This window comes from Thalassophryne amazonica, chromosome 7 (genome assembly GCF_902500255.1).
Source record: "Thalassophryne amazonica chromosome 7, fThaAma1.1, whole genome shotgun sequence".
NCBI lineage: Eukaryota > Metazoa > Chordata > Actinopteri > Batrachoidiformes > Batrachoididae > Thalassophryne > Thalassophryne amazonica.
The window spans coordinates 20,678,463-20,702,899 of record NC_047109.1 but is presented as its reverse complement, the minus strand read 5'-3'; the positions used below and the strand labels follow the sequence as shown (position 1 = coordinate 20,702,899).

Below are 24,437 nucleotides of genomic sequence, written 5' to 3'. Positions count from 1 at the left end.
CATACTGAAATAAAAAGATATTATGGCAGCTGACAATGTGTGGCATTAACATCACACACTTTTATTGACAAATACTGAACACATACGAGGGCTTGTTAAGAAACTCTATAGTTCTATGGAGCTAAATCAAGGCCAAAAGTTTTATAATCTGAAAATACAAAAAGATTGAAAAAATTAATTTTGAAACTGAATTGTTCTTGAATTTTATAATTTAAAAAGTATTATCAAAATAAAAATAAGTGTAAGATATATATTTTTCAGTTTAAATAAATTTTTGATTCAGCTTTTTTTTTTTTTTTTTTTTTTTTTTTTTTTTAGCAAATTTATTTTCATTCATATTTCTTTTTTTCACTTTCAGATCTTATTTTTTCAGTTTCAAACTTTTGGCCCCGTTCTGGCGTGGGAGGGTGTGGCTTCGATTGAGAGGGGCGTGGAATTGTGAGTGACAGCAGAGCAATCAGTCCTCACATGATGTTGCTTTCAAAATTTATTTTTTCAATCTTTTTTTATTTTCAGATTACAAAACTTTTGGCCTTGATTTAGCTCCATATAGTTCCACCCTCAAGAAAAAAGAAAACATTCATAATAACAAAAAACATTTGAATGCGCACATGCCCAAATGTGCCCGTGCTGGTTATTGTTAGGAACAATTACATAGATAAACTATGTAACCACCAAGCACCCAACCATCGAGCTCCATGCCAGCCTCCAGCCTGATGTGCATTTGCGCATCACATATGATTTCAGCCATTAATGGAATGAAAATGTTTCCTATTAACAAGAAGAAATTCATCATGTGATGGCACCTTAAAAGCAATATGTGTACAGTCAATAGCTCCAATTACATTTGGGAAACCGGCTTGCACTGTAATGCTGGAATGTGATGTACCTGGATGACATTCGGGTGATTGCATTCCACACAGCTGGCACTGCTTGGCTCAAGGTTGACTGGCACATGCCTGATTGATCAGTGAGTTACCACTGGAATGCCCCTGATGCCAGGACGCCCAGTGTGGTCAGCAGCTTTGTGGGAACAGACAACCCCTCGCTCGTCACCATATTGCGCTCTGGGCGGGCCGCAGTTCTGTGCACAACTCCAGTAACAGTGGCCTTGGTAATTGAAATTGGTTTGTGAGCGAGTTATCATCATTTGCAAGTTAATCCTGGCGTTCGCTGAATACACGTTCATGTTGGATTGCACCATTTGTAAGGTCCTCTAACACTCACGCAGCCACTGTTAGTGCCATTTTGCGCATCACTTTGCACATGCTTTTATATCCATCCATATAATTGCAAACACGTGGGGTGTGTTTAAATGTTCCTCTGATGTGCACCACACTCTGACTTCTTGTTTTCAGACTATTAACGGTTCCCAGCATGACCTCCATGTGTTGGTGGTGGCAAAATAGCTGTAGAAACCTGTGTACACCAGCCAGGATTTTTGCAAGACACACCGCACATTTCCAGTCATTTCACTTTTGATACATCAGAATGTGACCGTGGAGACGGATGTATGCCATGTTTTTGTGCGTATGCTTGCTTTGTTTGTACATGAGGCCCCAGAGGTGGCCAAACTGATCGTATTTGTAGACAACAGGTCAAAAAATTTAGAAGTACTCTGAAGTATATTTATGTAGTACAGGTGAAGTAAAGTGGTTGTGCATTACTTTACAGGTATGATTAGTTTCTGTTACTTTATATTGAAAAAAAAATTTGTAAATTCTTGTGAGAATGCTACTAGAGGAGTGATTTTGAATATACAAGTAGAAAAGTTTTTTTTTTTTTTTTTTTTTCTCTCACCAAAAGGGGTGCTGCACTCACTGCAATTTATACTCTGGAATAGCCCCAGATTTGCATCTCAGAGCTTCTAGAATTCAAAAAAATTCTGGGGGGAGCATGCTCCTAGACCCCCCTAGTAATTTGGGGTAAAATATATTACCAAATAAACAATGATCCCAAATCCATGTAATTTACTTGCTGAGAGAAGAAAATTGTGGTTTTGTGTGGGGCGGAAAAACATACGCAAAGAGTTTTGAAAGTTGTGATATTTGCTGTGCTTGGAGTGTGTATTAGCGTTTGTAGTTAGTGTGTGTGGTTTATTTATTTATTTATTTAGTATGTCAAAATATTCAGGCGTCAAGGAACAGTGCATAAAGTCTCTCCCCTTTTTTTTTTTTTTGACCTGCATGAACCAGAGCGTGATCAATCTGATGATGAGGTGGACTTAATTGTTCTGGTCTGGACGAACGAGAGCAGGTGGATTCACCAGTCTGTGCACACAGATCAGCACACCGGACCGCGCGCTTCTAGTTCCATCTTCTCCAAGACTCATGCGCTTCTGCATATATACACAAATATAACACAAATACTTGTAAACTTATTCCACTCTTCTCAGGCATCAAACAAATCTTTAAATGTAGTATAGAGTGCAAACAACTGAGTAAAATAAGGAAAACAAGGCACTGGGGTAAAGAAAACAAAAATAAATACTTGTATAGGTTTTTCTGTAGCACCATTTTAAAGTATTGAATAGTGATACAAAATCAAATGAGGTAGGCACCTGAAACTAAAAAGAAATTTTCCACAAAAATTCTGTTTTGGTCTCACTCAAATATAATAAAACAGTGTTCATAACTGTATTAAACTTTACTACACTCTGATGCTATGTAATCCCTACCTGCTCAGGGCTCTTGTTCATAGCCAGGAAAGTCAGCATGACTCCATGTTCTGGAGAAAGGCCTGCTCTCTTTTGAGAGCAGATGTTCCCTGCTGCAGAGACGATATGTTCCGATGGCTTGGTGGTTGCAGGGATCCACAGAAAAGATTTAGCAAGCTTTGATGGCTTGGGAAAATGTCCCTCATTTTCACTCCACTGTTTGAGAGGATCATCCTTTTTAGAGACCGCAGCCTCTCGAAAGTACAGCGAAACTTCACTTATCACAAATTGGACCTTTTGGTCCTCCTGGAATGCTTCTGACTGTCCGTGTCAGACTGAAGGAGGGTGTCCAGAGCTGTCTCTTCAACTCTACCTGAACAGTCGTACCTCTCCAGTTGTGTCCCAGCATTTGCTTCTTTGACAGCAGTCACATCAACAGTCTCCTGCACTCTGATGCCATCTTCAGGAGCCAAAAATGTAAGCTTTTTTGTATCTGGGGTCCAAGGCAGCTGCAAGAATAATTGGGTTTTCTTTATCTGCTGAGATCGTGCAAATATTCCCCCAGCTCTTTGTTATCCCTTTTTCTGCACTGGCAATGAAAGATTTTCCTGAGCTCGTCTCACATTGGCTTTGGTGTACAGATGTTGTCAGCCCTTTGACCAGCTATGGAAGATCTGAAATGGTTGTGTAATCCTGTCCACTAAGGTAAACAGTAGGTGTCTCAAAAGGCGCCAACCCTTGCTTAAGTTCTGCAAGCAGCGCCCACTGGTCTAGCTTCAAGTCGAAGTAGTGCTTCCCCCTTGGACTTACCTCGGCACCTGAATGAGTGGCACTGAGAGGTCAGCACTGTTCTAGGAGTCTCTCTACCATGTGGAACAGGGGTGGGCAGCTTGTTCCAGAAAGGACCAAGAGGGTGCAGGTTTTCTTTGCAGCCACTGACTCCACCAGGTGGTTTTGCTGATTGTTACTTTGAGCAGATGGAATCAGTGAAATCACCTGGTGGAATCTGGAACAAGTTGCCCACCCTGATGTGGAATGTACTTTACATGTTGGATAAGTGTATTTTTTTTTTTTTTTTTTTTTACACATTTGTTTGCTCCTGTTTCATCTTTAGCTTTGTACTACCCAGCTAAACTTATCCTGAAGTGTTCCACTAGCTGCCGAGCAGAACCTAATGCTCTGCTGATGGTGCTTTCCTTAAGAGCAGTGTTGACTCTGAGCTGGAGTGTGTGTCCAGCACAGCAGATAGAGGCCCATCCATGTTTTTCTTCAAGCAGTTGCATTGCTGCCACCATATTGAACCCACTGCTTTTCTTTTGTTGGGCAAGATGTCAAACTTTAACACCTCTTCTGCCCATGTCATTATATTTGCACCTGTATGCCTCTCCTCAAGAGGTGTGGTGACAAGGTTGAAGTTCTTCATCTTCCAATCTTCACCCAGGAAAAGGCAAGACGCACCAAGGTACGTGTTGCCCGACCTGTCTACACAGTCCCAGCAGTCAGGGTGAGGAAACGTTTGACAGCTCCAAGTGTCTGCTTTAGCTTTAAAGATATGACATGGTTTGGAACAATACGAAGAATTTTTTTATTATTATTAATATTTGTCAGTTTGCGCATCATGGTTTAAATTTATTAACCAATTCAGTTGTCATATCAAATACAGTAAAGTAGGTTAAACAATAAACATTCAAAATATCAGTGAAAAAAAAAATCTTAACATTACATTACTCTCGTTTTATTCAGCCGAGAGGGCGGGACCACATCTCACTCAAGGTCTGCCCACAGGGAAATGACATCACCGACACGCGTGAACTCACGCATGCAGACGAGGTTTCAAGCATGATTGGTGTAATCGCATGTCATTCAAATCCATATAGTTAAAAAAATAAATAAATAAAAGGGTTGATATAGATATATATATATATATATATATATATATATATATATATATATATATATATATAGTTTATTAGAAAACTAACTGGAAGTTTTATAAAAAAAAAAAAAAAAAAACTATATGGATTTGAATCACGTGCGATTACACCAGACATGCTTGAACCCTCGTGCGCATGCGTGAGTTTTTTCACGCGTGTCGGTGACGTCATCCGCCTGTGGGCAGGCTTTGAGTGAGCACTGGTCCAGCCCTCTCGGCTGAAATCCTTTGTCTGAGACGCTGCTGGAGGCGGCGCGCGTTGCTTTATAAAACTTTTTTCAGGAACGGTGAAGGATATCCGAGTGGACACTATTCAAGAAATTCAGCTGGTACTCGGTGAAAAGTTTAACGGCTGATGAGAGGTTGTGGAGTTTCTTTCGCTTTAAGGACAGCTCACAAAGCGGATCGGCGCGGTCGGAAGTGGCGTCCATCTGGCTATTTCGAGCTGAAAACATCCTAATTTAAGGCTCTGTTCACCCAGGTCGTCGTCAGAGAACAGAAGTTTCAGAAGAAGTCGGCATGAGGAGTTTATGCGGACATTCCACTGTTAAAGGAGATTTTGTAATGAAAGAACGTGCGGGCAAATTCGCCAAGTCGATTCCGTGACGACGCCACAAATCCGTCTGCGCCGCGACAGGAAAAACACCTCCGTGTTGAAAACCATTTGTAAAATTCAGGCGGCTTTTGATGGCTTTCAACAAGTGAGCATCTGAGAAATTGTTTAACAGCTTGGGCATGTTCCAACTTGTCCGTTAAGGTTTCCAATGGAGGTGTTTTTCCTGTCACGACCCCCCCGCGGTCGGGTCCGGCCCGACATGTGAATCTATATATATATATATATATATATATATATATATATATATATACACACACACATTACTCTGGAACAAAGATGACAAACAGTGTTGTGCATGACATTCTAGAGCAAACAGGAAGTTTGCTCTATAATAGTTTTTCCTTACCACTGTTGCTCTGGGGGTTGGAAAGGTTAGACCTTACCTGTGTGAAGCGCTTTGAGGCAACTCTGTTGTGATTTGGCACTATATAAATGAAAATAAATTGACGCAATTGCAGCTCGCAGTGATTCCAATTGAAAATAATGGATAGCAACCTGAGCTCCTGAGCTGCTTCTGGCATTTTTACATAAAGCAAACACAACAACTATGTCTATAAACCCAGAGAATAAATTCATGAGTTTTAGGCACAATATACAAAGGGTTTAATGCTGTTGTTCGTGTGGAGTCTGCTCAGAGCGTCTCAAATGCATTTCTCCTGTCATGAATTTTTACACACAATGCATTGCCAAGCCATGTCCACACTAAAACCTTCAAAATTATTGCAGTTCTTTAAAACTAAAACACATAGCTGATATTTTCACTTTATAAAACTTCAGACGTGACGTTAATTTAAATAACGTCTGAAATTAGTTTGGTTAAAATTTTAACCATAAGTTAAAACTGTATGCCTCTGGATGACTTGGGTGATATTGCTGGCTAGGTAGTAGGGTGTCAAGAGAAATAATTTTTTTGAATCTCATTTTGGTTCTCTTCTGGGACCAGTTCTCCTCTGATTGCAGAGGATAGAGTGGCTTCTCTTGAAACCAGCTCTCCTCTGAGGATAGAACTGTACGTCTACTACAAAACATTGAATAAGTAGGCTCTGAAATCTTTGATATCAGACTTTAAAAAAACTTTTACTGTTAAAGCTTTATTCACTAAGCTTACAATAATATGTCAGCGGTCTAAAAATTATCAGACCAAAATTTATCGGAAGATAATTGATCCGATGATGGTTTTCAAAGTTATCTGAAAAGCTAATCCGATAATGAAAACATTAGCTTCAATAATTAGCGGATTAGCAGAACTGGGCCCACCACTGAAAGAGGACCAGCAGTTTAATGGCCACATGAGTCTGTGACTCATGTAAGCTTAAAGATTTGTTGTAATTTGAGTAAAACCGTTTCAGGCGTACCTGGTTTCTGCTTTAAGTGACTTTGTGATAGGTGGGGCTTTCGTGTGAAGCTGTCCTGATGGTGTCTTTGATAATCTCACATGCTGTTGTATTGCACGGGCACAGTACTTAAGTAAGGTGCAGAATTAGAAAGACGGAGACCCAGAGATGGATGCAGGAATGTTTACTTTGATGTGCTTCTCTTCCAGACTGCCAGCATATACAAGGGAGGAGACAAGGCACAGAATGATGGTAAGTGTTGAATCTCTCACACCACACTCTCCTCATCCCATCACAGGCCACATAGCTGGAGCACCACCTAGTGGCTGCATCTTTCATGTTGATTCCTTGAATAGTTAGCTGCTTGTATTTCAGTTGTTCAACAGTCCGGGGTCTCCGTTGTCGTGTTTTGTGCTTCATAATGAGCCACATGTTTTCAATGGGCGACAGGTCTGGACTGCAGACAGGTCAGTCTAGTACCCGCACTCTTTTACTATGAAGCCACGCTGTTGTAACGTGCAGAATGTGGTTTGGCATTGTCTTGCTGAAATAAGCAGGGACGTCCCTGAAAAAGACGTTGCTTGGATGGCAGCATGTGTTGCTCCAAAACCTGGATGTACCTTTCAGCATTGATGGTGTCATCATAGATGTGTAAGTTGCCCATGCCATGGGCACTAACATCCCCCATACCATCACAGATGCTGGCTTTTAAACTCGCTGATAACAATCTGGATGGTGTTTTTCCTCTTTTGTCCAGAGGACACGATGTCCATGATTTTCAAAAACAATCTGAAAAGTGGACTCAGACCACAGCACACTTTTCCACTTTGCATCAGTCCATTTCAAATGAGCTCGGGCCCAGAGAAGGCGGCAGTGTTTCTGCATGTTGTTGATGTATGGCTTTTGCTTTGCATGGTAGAATTTTAACTTGCACTTGTAGATGTAATGATGAACTGTTAACTGACAATGGTTTTCTGAAGTGTTCCTGAGCCCACACGGTAGGATACTTTACACAATGATGTCTGAGTCTTTTGGGGATGCTCCTTTTTTACCCAGTCATGACACTCACCTGTTTTCAATTAACCCGTTCACCTGTGGAATGTTCCAAACAGGTGTTCTTTGAGCATTCATCAACTTTCCCAGTCTTTTGGTGTCCCTGTCCCAGCTTTTTTGAAACATGTTGCAGGCATCCATTTCAAAATGAGCAAATATTTGCACAAAAACAATGAAGTTTATCAGTTTGAACATTAAATATCTTGTCTTTGTGGTGTATTCAGTTGAATATAGGTTGAAGAGGATTTGCAATTCATCGTATACTGTTTATATTAACATTTTGCACAACATCCCAAATTCATTGGAATTGGGGTTGTAGTTTTCACAGAAAACGCATGTTTTTCATATTAACAGCCCTTTATATTAAAGGCTGTCTGATTGTCCGGGAGAAGTAAAAAATGTGATCGGACAAGTGCAGTTATTCTGCACCACTGATTAATTGCAAAGTTTAAGTAAGTGTGATTTTGTGTCATAGTGATTGGAAGAAATGTGAGAACTCTGTTCATTCAGCCTGTTTTCAAAAAGCTTTGAGGAGAGATGAACACCCACTGCAGTGCACACATACAGCCTCGTCAAACAAGCTCAGCACTTCATATCCACTCATCTCATCCTCAACCGCTTATCCGAGGTTGGGTTGTGGGGGCAACAGCTCTAGTAGGGGACTCCAAACTCCTCCGACTGGGGGATCCTGAGGTGTTCCCAGGCCAGTGTGGTGCTATAATCTCTCCACCTAGTCCTGGGTCTTCACCGGTGTCTCCTCCCAGATGGATGTTCCCTGGAACACCTCCCTGGGGGCATCCTTACCAGATGCCCGAACCACCTCAACTGGCTCCTTTCAACGTGAAGGAGCAGTGACTTTACTCCAAGCTCCCCACAGGATGACTGAGTTTCTCACCTTATCTCTAAGGGAGACACCAGCCACCCTCCGAAGGAAGCTCATTTCAGCCAATTGTACCCACAAATCTAGTTCTTTCAGTTATGACCCAACCCTCATGGCCATAGGTGAGAGTAGAAACGTAGATTGAGAGCTTCGCCTTTTGGCTCAGCTCTCTTTTCATCACAACAGTACAGTAGAGCGAATGCAATGCTGCCCCTACTGCGCCGATTCTCCAGCAAATCTCACGCTCCATTGTCCCCTCACTCATGAACAAGACCCCGAGGTACTTGAACTCCTTCACTTGGGGAAAGACCGCATTCTCTACCCGGAGTAGGCAATCCATCAGTTTCCTGCTGAGAACCATGGCCTCAGATTTAGAGGTGCTTATCCTCATCCCAGTCACTTCACACTTGGCTGTGAACCGATCCAGTGAGTGTTGGAGGTCACAGGCTGATGAAGCCAACAGGACCACGTCATCTGCCAAAAGCAATGATGAGCCCACCAAACTGGAAAACTTCCTCCCCCTGACTACGCCTCAATATTCTGTCCATGAATATCACAAACAGGATTGGTGACAAAGCACTGGTGGAGGCCAACCCCCATTGGAAATGAGTCTGACTTACTGCTGAGCACCCGAACACAGCTCTTGCTTTCTGAGTACAGAGATTGGATGGCCCTGAGAAGGGATTAAGATCCAAGGACAAAGGGTCCGTCGTCTTCCCTGTGAAACCGTGAGACTACTGTCGCACCAGGGCCAGGAGGCCAGCTTAGCTATGCATAGCTAAGCTGGCCAGAAAGTCCACAGCTCCGGAAAACAAGGATTTATTCCGACTTTGAGCATTTGCTGTTGACAGTGATGAAAGCTTTGTGGAAGTTACTGGAAATCTGTGTTTTTACTCAGGTGGTGAACATTTCCAGGTTATTTCTAATAGCATATGTCAGAATCCATTCATTCAGTTCCACGCCTAAACAGGTGGTGCCAGTAATGTGGCGTGTTGGTTCGCAAGCCGCCAATAATCTCCAAAGAAGAAGGGTTATTTTGTTTTTAGAGTTTATAAATCATATTTTTGGGGACTGCACTGTTTTTTTTTTGTTTTTTTTTTCCCTGACAGTTTACTTTTGTTGTGGACATTAAAAGTTATGAGTTGCGTATATCTTCCAAGAATGAGTGGAGCTAACGGGTAACGCTTCCAGTTGCTAAAAATGCTGACGCCATTAGCATTCAGATGAGAGTTTAACTGTCAGTCTGAGAGTCACAACCACAAGATTGAGTTTCAGTAACAGACAAAAATTTGTCTGAGGTGAGTAAGTAATTGAAAATGATGCATGATGATAATGCTCTGCTTAAGTTTATCAGCTAACGTTAGCCTTTTAGCTGCAGGATGTTTAATCTATCACTTTTCATGCTTTTTTTTATTCCTTATAACGTTAATCAAGAAATTACCTCAACAGATAAGTTGGCTTTAATTTACAGATGAACATCAAAAATTTCTAAAGAATCTTTTTAATTATTTAAAATATTTTCATTACATGTTTTCTAATGTAAAGTTTTTTAACTTAAAAATGTACAGTAATCAGAAATTAAGCTTGAAGTAAAAACACATTTGTAAGGATTTTAAGATGTTCAAGAGTTTGAAAACGGAGATAATCAATAGCTCCAAAGCTCCCGCCAAAGCTAAGAAAACTCAGAAGTGAGTGAAGGTTTAACAAGGTGATGCATTAATGTGCCATAAATACTCCCGTTGATCCATTTGAATTGACACTGAGAATTATTATTTTTGAGTTCTTTGACTTGTCATTTCCTTTGTACTTTCCTGAACCACAATGTTTTTTACTAAAGGCTGGAAGCACAATACAAGTTGTATGAAAAGACTGGGGTGGAAAAGATTTGACCTGACCTAACAAAAAAATTCCTTTTTTGGGGGGGGTAAATAGACCTGAAAATGCACCAGAATTGATCCGAGATCTGCCAGGGGCTTCAGGCCTTTGGTCCTTGCCAAAAAAATGTATTTATTTTTTGTTTCCATGGCCCACTTTCATCACTGTGTTCAGGACTGCTGACCTGAATGAATTCTGATCAGTGACTAGTGTGAGTCTTTAACCTGAAAGGGTTTTTGAAATAAAATTATTCTTGTCACCTTCTCACCAGACAATGTGGACATCCTCATCTCTATTAAGTTAGAAACTCTGATCAGTTTTGCTCCTTCTCTTTTTTTGTACTCTTCAGGATTTTTTCAAACCAAATTTTTTTTTTTTTTTTTTTTTCTAATTCACTGATACTGTTCATCTTGCAAATTAACCATTTAAAAATATTCCATAAAGCACTGGACACATTTCTCATTCAGGACCACAGACAAAAGTTCCTTATTTTCATGACTCATTCTGTTATTGTTAATGGGTATCTTTGATTGCTATAGTATCTCAGAGTAACTGACTTGTGCTGATATTTATTATTTCATAGCCTGTAATTCTCAGATGGATGTCTGCTATATGACTTTATTTCTGCTTTCAAATACTGAACATTACTGTAGAAACATGACTTGCTACAATAACTTTAATCACGAAGTCGAGCTTTGCATAATAATTTTTCAAACTATTTTTCTATTAATATAATTGAATATTGAAGAACCTTAAATGCAACAGTACTGCTGTTAGGGACAGATGTATATTATTTGCTCAGTTCTCACAACATGTATAATGATAACTTTGCTAATAAATATTCAGACTGCTGTCTTTCACAGAATTTTCACAAATCTCATGGAATTTCTTCTTTATTGCTCTAAAATGTATTTTAGAGCATTGAGAACCCCACTGAAGGAGTGTGCATTTGGTAGCATCCCTTAGAAGCTGGAGTTTGCCATGAAGATTTCATATTCACAAAATTATGCAAGAAATAACAATGTTTCATAATCCACCCTCACCAAACTCGCCGACATGGGATAAGTCAGGATAGCAATAGGACAAGTGGGTCTCTCATTCTGTTTGACCTACAGGACAAGTCCCTGAAAATGCTTAATGTGTCTGTATTCCTCCCTAAAAACCCTGGCATTTTTTTAAATGAGCAAATGCATCTCTGTGTTTTGTTTTTATCGCCTGCTGTAATTTTATGTTTAATTAATTCATTTTCGTAATATTGGGTGTAACTTGGTGCCCATTTTTGTACAGCATCTTGGCTGAATGCTGTTTTAAATGTGCTTTAGAAATTAAATTTGAGTTGAGTATTAAAGAATGCCTAAAGATGAGGATCATTCAGTTTCAGCGTCACCAACCTCCACATCACCAACTGCATGGGTGCAAACAACGTATTTGGGTGCAAGTCAAATTTAATATGCATATTTATTGTTGGAATTTCACTTCAAAGTTTAAATCCAGACACCTTGGTAAAGTTCTCATTACTCTGGTGGCCCATCAAGCCTACAGTGAAGGGTAAACTGTCGTGTAATTAAGGAATAATGATATTAAAGAGACCTCAGACAAACCTAAAAATAAAATCTGAGAACATTTATTCATCACTTTCTCGACACGATTGCTCCAGCCGAGGGTCACGGGGAGACTGGAACCTCTAATAGCAGTCAGAGGGCAAGAGGGGGGGGGTGCATCCTGGATAGGACAGCAGCCTGTCACAGGGCAAAATCAGAGTAAATGGTAAAAAAGAAAATGCAGCAACACATCACCTACTCTACAGGGAATTTGCATTGCAAGCTAAGGTACACAGTGGAGCAGAGTGGCGGCATTCTTAGTAAGCCCGTCATGGCTGACACTCACCTGGAATACAAGTCTGTTCATTTTGACTGGATTACAAGGTGTTTTGTTTTGCACTCTGTGGTTCTCTGAGGCTCCAGGTGAGGGTAGCTGTGCTTGCACTGTGGTGCAGGTGTCTTGGACCTGTAATATGTGCATGCACATTAGTTAACACTGAGATGATCTTAGTCAAGTCTATGGGCAAATATTAAGATGTGTCTGAGTAACTTGACCCCTGTCAGCAGAATTGTTGTTTCCAGTTGGAATCAGTGATGTGTCAGATGATGTGGGATGAGCTAAAAAGAAGCTGTTCAACAAAGGAAAATCATGTGCTGAGACACACTTCACCATTTTTAGCTTCTGAATTTTGGAAATGATGAATTGTCAAAGAGTAGCATTGGTCCAGACGTAGAGCCTGCACATGGGTGGGCTTTCAGGGGTCACATGCCACAGATGAATTGTGGCGCCACAGTGACTGAGGTTACGACTGCTTTGACAAACTCAGGGTCAGGAGTTGTCCAAGGGTCGCTGGGAACCCAGTCTGCTGGACTCTGCTGGATTATTCTGGGAATCATCAGGACAAATCTACAGGGAGGCAGGGAAGTTCCCAACAGTGAGGGGTGAAATGTCCACAGGAGTCATTTGTTTGTGGCTCAGAATGATGGAAGATAACATAATGGATGATAGCAATAATAGAATATGGGGGGATTCACATCATTATTTTCTTTCCATGAGCAGACTCATTTTAAAAAAATATTTGCAGGAATCTTTACAGAATTTGTTGTTTCAGTTGGTCAGCATGCACACAAGGTTTGATCCCTGTCACCTGACTAGATTTTAGTTTTTCTGTTGCATAGACTTCAGATTTGTGTGTTCTGTTTTTTTTTTTTTTTTTTAATTGAAATGATGATGTAAAACTAAATAATTTACTGCAGCAGAATATTAAGAGTTGTTGAAACCAAGAGATGGTCAATATAATGCACATGATAAGAAAACGAACAGTAACTCCCAAATGTTTCAATTAAAGGGCAGTGATGATGACTGGGCTGTGAAAGAGATAGAGCTGGTTCCCAATTTGGGACCGACAATGAGTTTTTACGGCATTTTGTGACATATTGGTCCCAAGCTATAAGGGGAGCTCCATAGAGAAGAATGTGACCCAAAAACAGACGAGAGGGCAAAAAATTTACCAAACTTGCGTAGTTCTCCTTTAAAAAACATTTCCCATAATGCATTTGCAGTTCTACTGTGAATCTTTTCCATTTGGTACAGATTCTCAAAGAGCTTGACACAGAGTGATGCCTCACATTCATGCACACTCGCATATTGATGTCCATATGCTGCCATGCAAGCCGCTCAGCTCCACACGCCATAGGGATTATAGAATTTGCTCAAGGGCACTTTTGTGATTTTCCTCTGACTTGAAATTGAACCTCTGGATCATCTGGGCGTAAACTAAAAGGATGATTAAATTTGAAGTGTGTCACACAAGCATGTTCTGGTTGTTTGGATTAAACTCCACTGTGGCAGTGTTCAGAAGCTGTTGCTGTCCAAATACTTATGCACCCAACTGTAAATCAGCCATGTACAATGAGACAGGTTTCCTGAGGGGAAACTATTTGTCCCCTTTTCCTTCTGTAAGTGCACCATTAATGTCGTCAGTAAGCTTGCGGTGAATGTGGCATGTTGTCTGTCTCATGCAGTGGTGCAGAGCGGCTCGGCTGTTTCCGTGTGTCCCGGCTGGAGCAGGATGCTGGTGTGCATTTTGAGTGGCCCTCTGTTCTTCTGAATGGACACGTTTTCTCATGTAAACAAATAATCAGCTCATCATATGTCTCTCTTTCAGTCATCCCCTTTCTGGATGTATACAACAAGAGTTGCTGTCAAGTGAGGGAGGTGCTGGTGGACATCTATCACGAGTATCCCGAGAACACGGAGCGCACGTACATCCCAGCCTGCGTGGTCCTCGAGCGCTGTGGAGGCTACTGCGGTGATGACGCTTTGGAATGTGTTGCCAAGGAAATGCACAACGTCACATTGGCAGTGAGGAAGCAACACAATGTTCTGTTCATAAACTTGACTTTTAGTTGAGTATAGATGCTGAAGTCCACCATTTTATCACAAGCGGTGCAGCAGGTCAGCGTGATTGTCCATCGGTCAGAACAGCATTTTAGATTAAGACCTTTAGTTTGGAAACGGTTACAGCATGTCGCCGGTCTGCATGGAACGTCACCTTGCTGTGGGCGAAGGAGCCGGAGCTTGTGATCCTGCTTGTGTAGATCTGATGGGCCTCGCCTCCACCCACTGACTCACCTCCGGAACTACTTTCCTTGATAGGGGTTGGACCTTATTTTTCTCTGGAGTTGCCCAGGGTGTGAGGTGCCGGGTGGTTGCAGGGATACTCATGAACCCCTGGCTAAAGCCGTGGTCACAACCCACCATACTTGCACGTGCATGCAGTCTACTTGCAAAAACGTGGGCTAAATTTGGAGATCCGTACATCCTAAGTACTGCCTCAGTACGAATTTAGGAGCATGCAGACACGTCGTAGAGGTTTTAGTGCATGCAGAACTTTCGCTGCGGTCAGGCTGCGGATTCGCCAGCAGTACAGATGATGCACGTTGTGAGTACTGCCTCAGTACGGATTCAAAGCAGCACATTTTCATTCAATTACTATTGAATTAACCAAATCCGTACGTAGGCAGTACGGATTACGGCACTCACCATATACTATGGAGGCCGACAGACTTGCATGCACAGTGCAGCTTCTCACTTGAACTTGGACTTTATTTCCAAACGTCAGCAACACACACTCCACAGCTTCAGTCTGTTAACTAGTTAACTGTTAACTTTTCGAGGCAAGTAAACACTCGTACAACTGACCGCTGCAGGCTGGACATGCTCATGCATCGTTGAACGTACTCCCTCCCTCCACTTGCTACTGCCTCCATACGTTTTCACAAAAACGTAGTGGCCGTGGCATCCGCAGAAAACGTACGGCGAAAAAACACACACGGTGGGTTGTGACCGGGGCTTAAGCGCTGCTATGTTGGCGTTTACCCCAGTAGATGAGAAGGTTACCTTCCTGTGCTTTCGGGTGGCGGGGAGGAAAACTCAGACAAACAGCAGTTCAAAGTATTTAGCTTTCTTTGAGTCCCTGAATGGAATCCTGTATGGGGCTCCATTGGGGATCTCCATTGTTCCCATGTGGGTAATGACAGAGAATGTGATTGCAAGTAACGGCCTCTCTGAGCTAAATCTGAGCAGTTATTGTTATTGGACTTGCTAACAGTCTTTTCAGTCATGAATTTCATGTAGTTTAATTTGTTATGAGTTAATGCATAATTTGGTTTACAGTTAACAAAACAATCATTCCAGGTCCTATTTCCATGTCATATTCTGTTATTTCAACATTGTCACTGACAGTTTAAATGAAAGGTTGAATCTAGGGTCATTTAAATATGCGCTTCTTTTGAGTTTTTTTTTTCCTTCCAGGAGATGCTGAAAATGTATCATTAGATACAAAATTAATTTGGTTTCTGGGGCCCCGCAGGCCCTAGACCCTGGCTCCAGGGTGGGCTGTGCTCCCCAGACCCCCTGCAAATTTTCCTTGGATTTCACAATTTTCATTTCACAGCCCTGTCAATAGGACTAAAATGTTTTCAAATATTGAATAACATTTTCCGAACAGAGAATTTCCATTCAGATAATGGGGACATGTGGCCCTCAAAAGGGAGGTCTGGGGTCCCCTGCTGGAGCGGTTGCTCCTGCGACCCGAACCCGGAAAAGCAGTTGAAGATGAGATAATGGGACATGTTAGTTGAAATTATTATATTTAGAATGGAGTGACCATGTACATGTTGTATGTACACATCTTATGTTTTAACATGTCAGTTAAGATTTTAACTAATGATATTATTTGTATAGTCTCATTTAGAAGACTGAAATAAAAATTAGAGCTGGGCAGCGATTAAAAAAATTTAAATCGCATGATTTCCACAATTAATCACATTGTTATACGCAAAATCCAAAAATGAATTCAAAAGTAGTGCATAGCACACTCTTATTTTAAATGTTCTGCCATATGAACAAAGGTGCCATAACGTTTGTCCTGCAAACACTTAACACCATTTTGTTAATGCAGTTGCAGTTAACAGCAGGATTTTTTTTTTTTCAGCGTTATGGGATGGGAAAAATCACCTTAAAAAGCTGGGGGTCTGAGGCTTTTACATTATGGGCTTATAAAGGGCCTTCCTTGTTAGTCTACATAAATATACCAAAATTTGAAGTCCAGATGGAAGAAGAGAACATCTGTGTTTCAAAATGTGAGGAAAGTGTTTCCAAAAACGCCACCAATTTGAGGTTGAACCTGCAGAGGAGACCTTCATCTGGTTAAATGTGCTGGAAGTCCATTTAACATTGTCTCTGCAGACTCAGACCTGCTGCTATGCTTATAAATAAAACAAAGGCTCTTTAAATAGTAACTGTTTTATTATTTGAAAAAAAATAAATGTCCAAGGGTCATTATGATGATGATCAAGAAATCATCTCACCTGAAACGACAACCACAGCAAATGAGTTATGGTTTTAATTTACAGACAAACATAAGATTTCTAAAGAATTTTCTTTTTAACTTAAAACTATTTTAATTACAAGTTATTTAATGTAATGCTTAGGTTACACATAGGCAGGACGCGTTCCAAACGTCATATTTGCGTCATTCTTGGCATGTTCCTGACATTCTTTACGTGACAACGCATCTGAATAGGTTTCTTAATAGTGCGTGTTGGTGTGTGATATTCATGATTTTCATGGAGCATGTCAAAAAAATCTTCCACGAATGTCACGCACCACCCTCATTTCACCTCATGTCGTGGAGGTCGCAACTGAGTGTGTTGATCAGTCTTGATTAGTGGTGATCCTTAATAGAGCGTGATGGCATTCCTCTCTGATGTGTGCACAATTAAACCCTGCTGCACCGCATTCAGATTCATTGCTGCAGTATGCTGAAGGAAGACAGTGACTGTAGGCTAAAAGTTGTGTTCCAGTGCTCATCAGCATGTTTCACCTGCTGCATGTGCCTGATGTTTGGGAAAACGCATGAGACGAGAGCCGCGTGGAGCCACACATCTGGCTCTCTCTGTCTCCTCCTCCTCCTCTGTGCCACTCCATGGCACAGAGCCCAACTAAGCGTGCAGTCACAAAGTTCTTCTGCTGTGGATTTTGAGGAGCAAACTGGAGGGATCTGAATTGTTCAGCAGCTGATGGATGGATGTGTGTGTGTGTGGAAACAATTCGTCTCATTCACAACGTGACAGAACTTAACGATGTACTGTTACATGCAATAGCACGGAACATTATTTTTGACCGTGCGTAATGGTTCCTGATAATTCTCCAGCAACACGTGCCATTAATCGTAACGTGTGGTAACAGGTTGCAGCATTTCCTGAGGAGACCTGACGCCTCTGCCTCAAATCATCACATTCATGATCATTGGCCAAGAATGTATACTTCGTGGCATTCGTGACTTGTCATTGTTATGTGTAAATGCAGCATAACAACAAACAAAAAAAACCATAAGGATTTTCTTGAATACACTGCTGGGTATACATTAGCAGTTCTGATGTTCCTGACACACATCTACACTATTCTGTGTTTTTGCCTGATCCCTTGTTTCATTTGGCTTTAAAGTAAGGCTAACAAAGATTCATTTAAAAAAAAAAAACCTATGGCTTTCCTTCCCACAATTTGGTGCTCAAAATGCAGGCAAAAGTGATTCAGAGGGTTATAAATTTAAAAATCTTCCGGGAGAAGCTGGCCCCAGTCTCCCCTATCCTGCAGAGATCAGTGCGCAGCTTGCTGCATGTAGAACTTTAGTGGCTGTAGGAGAACTTTTCTCCCAGTGCTCGGTCCGGGGCACACAGCAGGAGATCTTTAGCAGCTTCACTTCTGTCGACTGCGTGGTCTGGAAGTACTTTAAAATTAAAATGCCGCGCCCTTCTCCATGTCGGCGGCAGCAGTCGGCAACAGACTTGTAAAAAAAAACAAAAAAACAAAACCCTGAGTTAACTTGCAGTTAAAAAATTGTCCGCGTCAATCAATTAATGCGTTAACGCATCAATTAATGCGTTAACACGATAATAATACGTTAACTTGCCAGCCCTAACAAAAATAAAAAAAAAAGTCTATTTAAAACAATATTACCTGCCCTGCCAAACTAATAGTGTGAGTGAACCGGAAACTTCTGTCTCTTCAACTCGCACCTCCGCTGGCAGTTTTCTGGCATCCCTGTCTAGGTTGGGGGCATTGAACCAGAATGAGCAGTTACAAGGTACCGGAGGTAATTGCAAGTTACCAACAGTCCCAAAGGGCGGCAGCCTCTGCTATGAGGGAGGCAAAGCAGCAGTTGTGGGAGGAGTTCGGTGGGCACCAAGGTGTTCCTGGCGGACCGTGAGGCACTTGGGGAGAGGAAGACTGGGAACCATCAAAACCGTTTACAATAAGGAGGTAATCTGGCACAAATGAGGAGGTAATCGGGCACTAGTGTAGCAGATAACAGAATATTTGCAGAGGAATTGTTCAAATCTGGTTACAAGTACCAAAATTTGACTGTGTATACCTTTTGGTATATATTTTAGACAAATAACCTTAGCCATTTGAATTTTCAATCAGGGACCAAATAGGGGTCAATGAAGAATTGCACAGGGGTCAAAATTGGGGGGAAAAAAAAAAAAATGTCCCAATCATATTGAAAGCTATACCAGCAGGGGTGGTGGCTAAGTGGTTAATGCGCTTGGTTTCAGTGCAGAAGGATCCGGGTTCAAATCCCACCCCTGCCGCATTTCTCCATGTAATGTGGAGTTGCGTCAGGAAGGGCATCCGGCGTAAAACCTGTGCCAAATCAACATGCAGATCCACCTTGGATTGGCTGTGGCGACCCAGAGTGCAAACAAGGGAGCAGCCGAAGGGACTTACTATATTAAAAGCTATACCACATTATGTGTCTGATCATAACTGTTCCAAAAGGTATAGTTTGGACTATCTACGACTGAATGTTATGGGGTTAAAAACAGCAAGAATGGTGACAAAGGTCAGTTTCAGTTTGTGCAGGAGTCAGAAGTTAAAGTTGCTACAATTATTGTAAAACATAATGCAAATTATTGGTTGAGTTAATAGGGTTTTAAAAAGGAATAGTTTGCACCATGTTTCATGCTTAGTTGTCATGTTACGGGGTAATATATGTCACATGCCATAGAATCCAATGGACGTCGACATTGTTTAACCTTTACCTTACAGACCAAGCATTCAGCACAGTCAAAACTATTCAATTTGTTAATCCTACTGTCAACGCAACCAATAATTTGCAGCACTTTTTACCAAAATTGGAGCAACTTTAACTTTTTACCCCTGTACAAACTGAAATTGACCTTTGTCACCATTCTTGCTATTTTTTACCTCATAACTCCATAATATTCAGTCATAAATAGTCCAAACTATACCCTTTTGGAATCTTCACGATCAGACAATTAATGTGGTGTAGTTTTCAACATGATTGGAGCATTTTTAAATTTTGACCCCTGTGTAAATCTTCAGTTGACCCCTGACTGGCTGCCTTTTGAAAATTTAGGTGGTTAATGTTCTTTTACAAAAGAGTAATGTCTAAGGCAGGGGTGACCAAGTTCGGTCCTCGAGAGCCACAATCCTGACACTCTTAGTTGTCTCCCTGCTCCAACACACCTGAATCCAATGAAAGGCTCATTAAAACTCTGCTAACGAGTCTTTCATTGGATTCAGGTGTGTTGGAGCAGGGAGACAACTAAGAGTGTCAGGAACGTGGCTCTCGAGGACCGAACTTGGCCACCCCTGGTCTAAGGTGTATGTGCCGATTTTGGTGCTTGTTTCTAGAAATGAACAATTGTTACAGTTATCTGCTCCACTACACTGGAAGGAACACCTTGAGGAACTCCTGCATCAGACTGGAGCGCCCTCTGTTGTAGAGGCAGAGCTGGAAGCAGATGGGGGATTATCATCAATTTCACTGGTAGAAATCACTGAGGTAGTCAAACAACTCTGCAGTGGTAAGGCCCTGGGGGCTGATGAGATCCATCCAGAAATGCTGGGTCTGGGTGTGGAGGGAATTATCTTAAATGAGATGTCTCTTCAACATTTCTTGGAGGCCTTTGCCTAAGAAGTGGCAAACTGGGGTGGTGGACCCATATTTAAAAAAAGGGACCAGAGAGTGTGTGCCAATTACAGAGGAATCACACCACTCAGCCTCCCTTGTCAGGTCTACTCCAGGGTGCTGGAAAGGGGGGTTCAGCCAATAGTTGAATGTCTGATTGAAGAGGAACGATGTGGGTTCCGTCCTGGCCGTGGAACAGTGGACCAGCTCTTCACTCTTACAAGGATCCTGGAGGGGGCCTGAGACTATGCCCAGCTAGTCTACATGTGTTTTGTGTCTCTTTTAGAGATAGAGTGAGAAGCTACTACTCCTTTGCACTGAAAGTAGCCAGCTGAGGTGGTTTGGGCATCTGGTAAAGATGCCCCCTGGGCACCGCCCTAGGGAGGTGTTCCAGGCATGTGCAGCTGGGAGGAGACCCTGGGAAGACCCAGGACTAGGTGGAGAGATTATATCTCCACACTGGCCTGGGAACACCTCAGTATCACCCAGTCAGTGGTGGTTAATGTGGCCTGGGAAAGGGAAGTTTGGGTCCCCTGCTGGAGCTGTTGATCCTGTGGCCTGATCACGGATAAGCGGTTGAAGAGGAGATGAGATATTCCAATGGTGTTATTGAAACATTATGACTTTATTCATATAAAACCAAGGCTTTGATTTCATTAAAGGAACAAAAACCCAGATGGTCACTGCCCATCACTGCCGTCTGCACTGTGGTCGCTGGCTGGCTGAGTAATATTTAAAAAAAAAAAAAAAAAAAAAAAAAAAAATCAAACTCTGTGTGTGTGTGAGAGGGAGGGAGGAAGAGATTGTGAGTGACCTTGACTCATGTTGATGTTTTTATATAGGATTTCCATGTCCTCTTTCTCTTCAAGGTCATGCTGCATAAAGCACAGTTTGGTCAGCACATGGCCCACCTCAGCTTCACAGAGCATCGAGCGTGTCATTGCAGGTAAGGTTGCACGCCATGTGTTCTCACACGCCAACAGATTAATCCAAAGCACAAGTATAAAAACTGCTGTTTTTCTTTCAGAGCCCGAAGCCAGAGTCCGATGCCAGAGGCTAAAGCAAAGAAAGAATAGTAAGTGTTCACAGCTCTTTCCTGCTCTGATGGAGTTTTACAAGGTTTGTTAAAAGAAAAAAGTAATAAAAGTAACTGTTAATATTAATAAAGTTAATAGAGATTAATCTTTTGGTTAATGGGATTTCCATTTGTTTTAATCAACCAAGAGATTGTTTTTGTTAATGAGATTACCATCTGCTTTTGTCATTTGAGGAAAATGTGTTGGTTTTCCAAGATTACCATCTGTTTTCATCAATAGACTAATGCATTGGTTACTGGGATTATAATCTGTTTTTATCAACAGAGATTAATGCATTGGTTAACAGGATTGACATCTACTCACCGGTGTCTTATTATGCTGCCTTCACGCATCATCTGGAAGCGGCATATTGTAAAACAGATGTATTGTTTTTTCCTTTGTATTAATTAGACGTTAAATTGGTAAACGAGCACTTCCATTAAAAGTTTTCAACTTTTACTGCCTGCTGCAGTGACCAAAACAAACTTGATGTTTTGTCTGGTTTGGTTGGTTGGTTCATCCTGTTTGGTTTATCTGGCTTTATTTGTTGTTTTTAACAAGGAGAAAAAGATTGACAGCAAGACGTGGCTTATTTAAGTGCAGAATCACCTGTTGTGTATGTTTGTTTTAAATGCATAACCTCACAAAAGTTAAGATTTTAGCTGCAGTCAGAGCCAGGGCTTACTGTTTTTAATAAAACGTTAAAACTCTGCCACCGACATTAAAAAAAAAAAATGACGCCACCTCATGTCATCACTTGCAGTCTTCCGCTGCAGATGACAGCCAACATGTGAATGCAGCGTGATTGTTTGACTGCCTGTTCATAAAACAAAAAGCATCACTTCTTACAGCATGTTAGGAAGTGTGGTTGTGTTTGTGCACTTTTTGACACTGGCAGGTAAGAAGACGAGCTCACTGTCTGTCCAGCACACGGCTCCGTACGTCGTATTGCTGTGTTGGTCTTTGTTGTACATTGCCAGGTGTTGTGTTTGCTGTTGCGAGGGCCTTCAGGCTGTTTTTCTCTGGCATCAAGTTTAGTGCTTTATGGTGTAATTACAGCACCGCCTGATCGACCCCACCCCACCCCCACCCCCCACTGCTGTCCTGCGGCTGCTTCGACTGGCTAATTATAGCAACAGGTGTCATGCACTTAACCCTTTTATTTTTAGTGCTGTAAATAGAGGACGGTTTTTAAGACTGACTGAGGTGCAGGCTGTGAGCGCGCGCGCTCGCTCTCAGCACTGATGCAACATTTCAGCCTGTTCCAGGCGTGCCATCCTGAGGCTAGTCAGTGGCACGTCAAACAAACGGGCCTCCTTTAATGAGATAAGAGGAGTGCGTGTGTGGCGCTGTCCCTTCTTGGGTTTAAACCGGATGGATCAGCAGAGGATTGATGCTCGGTCAGATCCATTAGTCACGGAGCTTCCTCGGCCTTGCTGGATGTGTGCCTGTGAATGTGCACGTAGGAAGCTGGCTACATGGCGATGATGTAATGCAGCCTTTCATTCAGTTAGTCAAAGCAGCGTTTGACCAGATACAACCAAATCAGTCGCCTGGAGGATCCTCACGATGTCAGCTGACTGCTGTCAGGTTATTTTCTTTTGGCTGGGAGTCGTTCATTTGATTCCTTTTTTTTTTTTTTTTTTTCTTAAGCAGATACCCTTTCACCTTTTTTAAGCTCATCATTGGCTGATACAAATGAATTAATTCTTCTTATTATTGGTAATGTTTTATGTAACTTAGTATCCATAACTGTACTCACATTTTAAGTTGAATCTATTGATCATCAATATAATTATTAATATCATGGGTGGGGGAGGGGAAAATGCAGTTGGCGCACTAGCTTCCTATTCAAAGCCGTCTGTGACCCGTCATTCTCCATGTGCATCCAGGGACATGTCAGGAAGGTTGTCCTGCAGACAACCTGTAGATCTGTACTGGATCCACTGTGGCAACCCCGCGACAAAATAAATCCTATTTTTTTATATTAAAAATACATATAAAAAGGATGTAAAATGACATCCATCCAAAATAGACATGTTGCATTTTTGCTGCGCAGTGGTTCAATCTGCTGCAGCTGAAACATGCTGCTGCCGAGGGAGTGGAAAAGGCAGCAGTCATTTGAGTCTGTCAGCTCCATACACATATCACACATGCACCGCAAAGCTGGTGTAATCACCTACAGCCTGCCCATGTGAACGCAGCACATCAAGCAGGACACACTCTGGCGTGTGTGTGTGTGGGAGAAGATGAAAGTAATCACATCTAGCCTGTAGGTGGCATTTAAAGAGTGTCATGTATCTGAATGATTGATTTATGGGAACTCCGGTTTGTCACTTTTTGACCTCCCCGACCCGCAGGCCACTACTAGATGGATGATCTGAAGCATGTATTGATCAGCAAAATGTTTGTGATTGATTGGTATGAATGACTTCAGTATGAAGTCATTGCAGACAGTTGTAGGTTTACTTGTACTTTTATATTTTAGTTGTGTAGCATGCAACATATTCATCAGCTCTCTGATGCCTTTCATTGACTGTGTGATCCCTCTGCTTATAGAAGGTTCTGACGGACCCAAATAATCACTCCTTCATAGTTGCATTTTCCCAGTTAACATAAGAGATGAGAGTTGGGGGGGGGGGGGGGGGGGGGGGGGGTCGATACTTGGATGCATGGATCATGGATCATTTTGAATCTATCCACAAATCAGCACTGAGGCCCTTGTGTGCAGAGAACTGTGGCATATAGCAAAGTGTCAGTGCTGACGTTTCTTCACACTGCAAATGATACTTCTCATCCCCGAGTCTCCCTAAGTAACTGTGAGTGTCACAGTCTGTCCAGTGGCACTCAAGTTTCCTTCAAAATACCAGAGACATCCAGTGGCCTCCTTAGTTAGCATCCAAGTCTCACAACTACAGTATGTAGCAAGATGGAAACCACTGGGCCCTGTAAAGACGTGGACCTTTGTT

At 41.8% G+C, this 24,437-nt stretch overlaps 1 protein-coding gene across 2 annotated transcripts in view; it reads left to right on the top strand.

Moving 5' to 3' along the window:
- Positions 1-24,437, top strand: part of LOC117513705 (vascular endothelial growth factor A-A-like) — a 49,356-nt gene that overhangs the window by 4,648 nt on the left and 20,271 nt on the right. The window contains exons 2-5 of one of the 2 annotated variants that reach the window (XM_034173946.1): positions 6,749-6,791; positions 14,057-14,253; positions 21,262-21,338; positions 21,433-21,467. In XM_034173946.1, the coding sequence (XP_034029837.1) occupies positions 6,749-6,791; positions 14,057-14,253; positions 21,262-21,338; positions 21,433-21,467 (352 nt within the window). Of the gene's footprint in view, positions 1-6,748; positions 6,792-14,056; positions 14,254-21,261; positions 21,339-21,419; positions 21,468-24,437 lie in introns of both variants that reach the window. The other variant, XM_034173947.1, reaches the window with a different exon arrangement.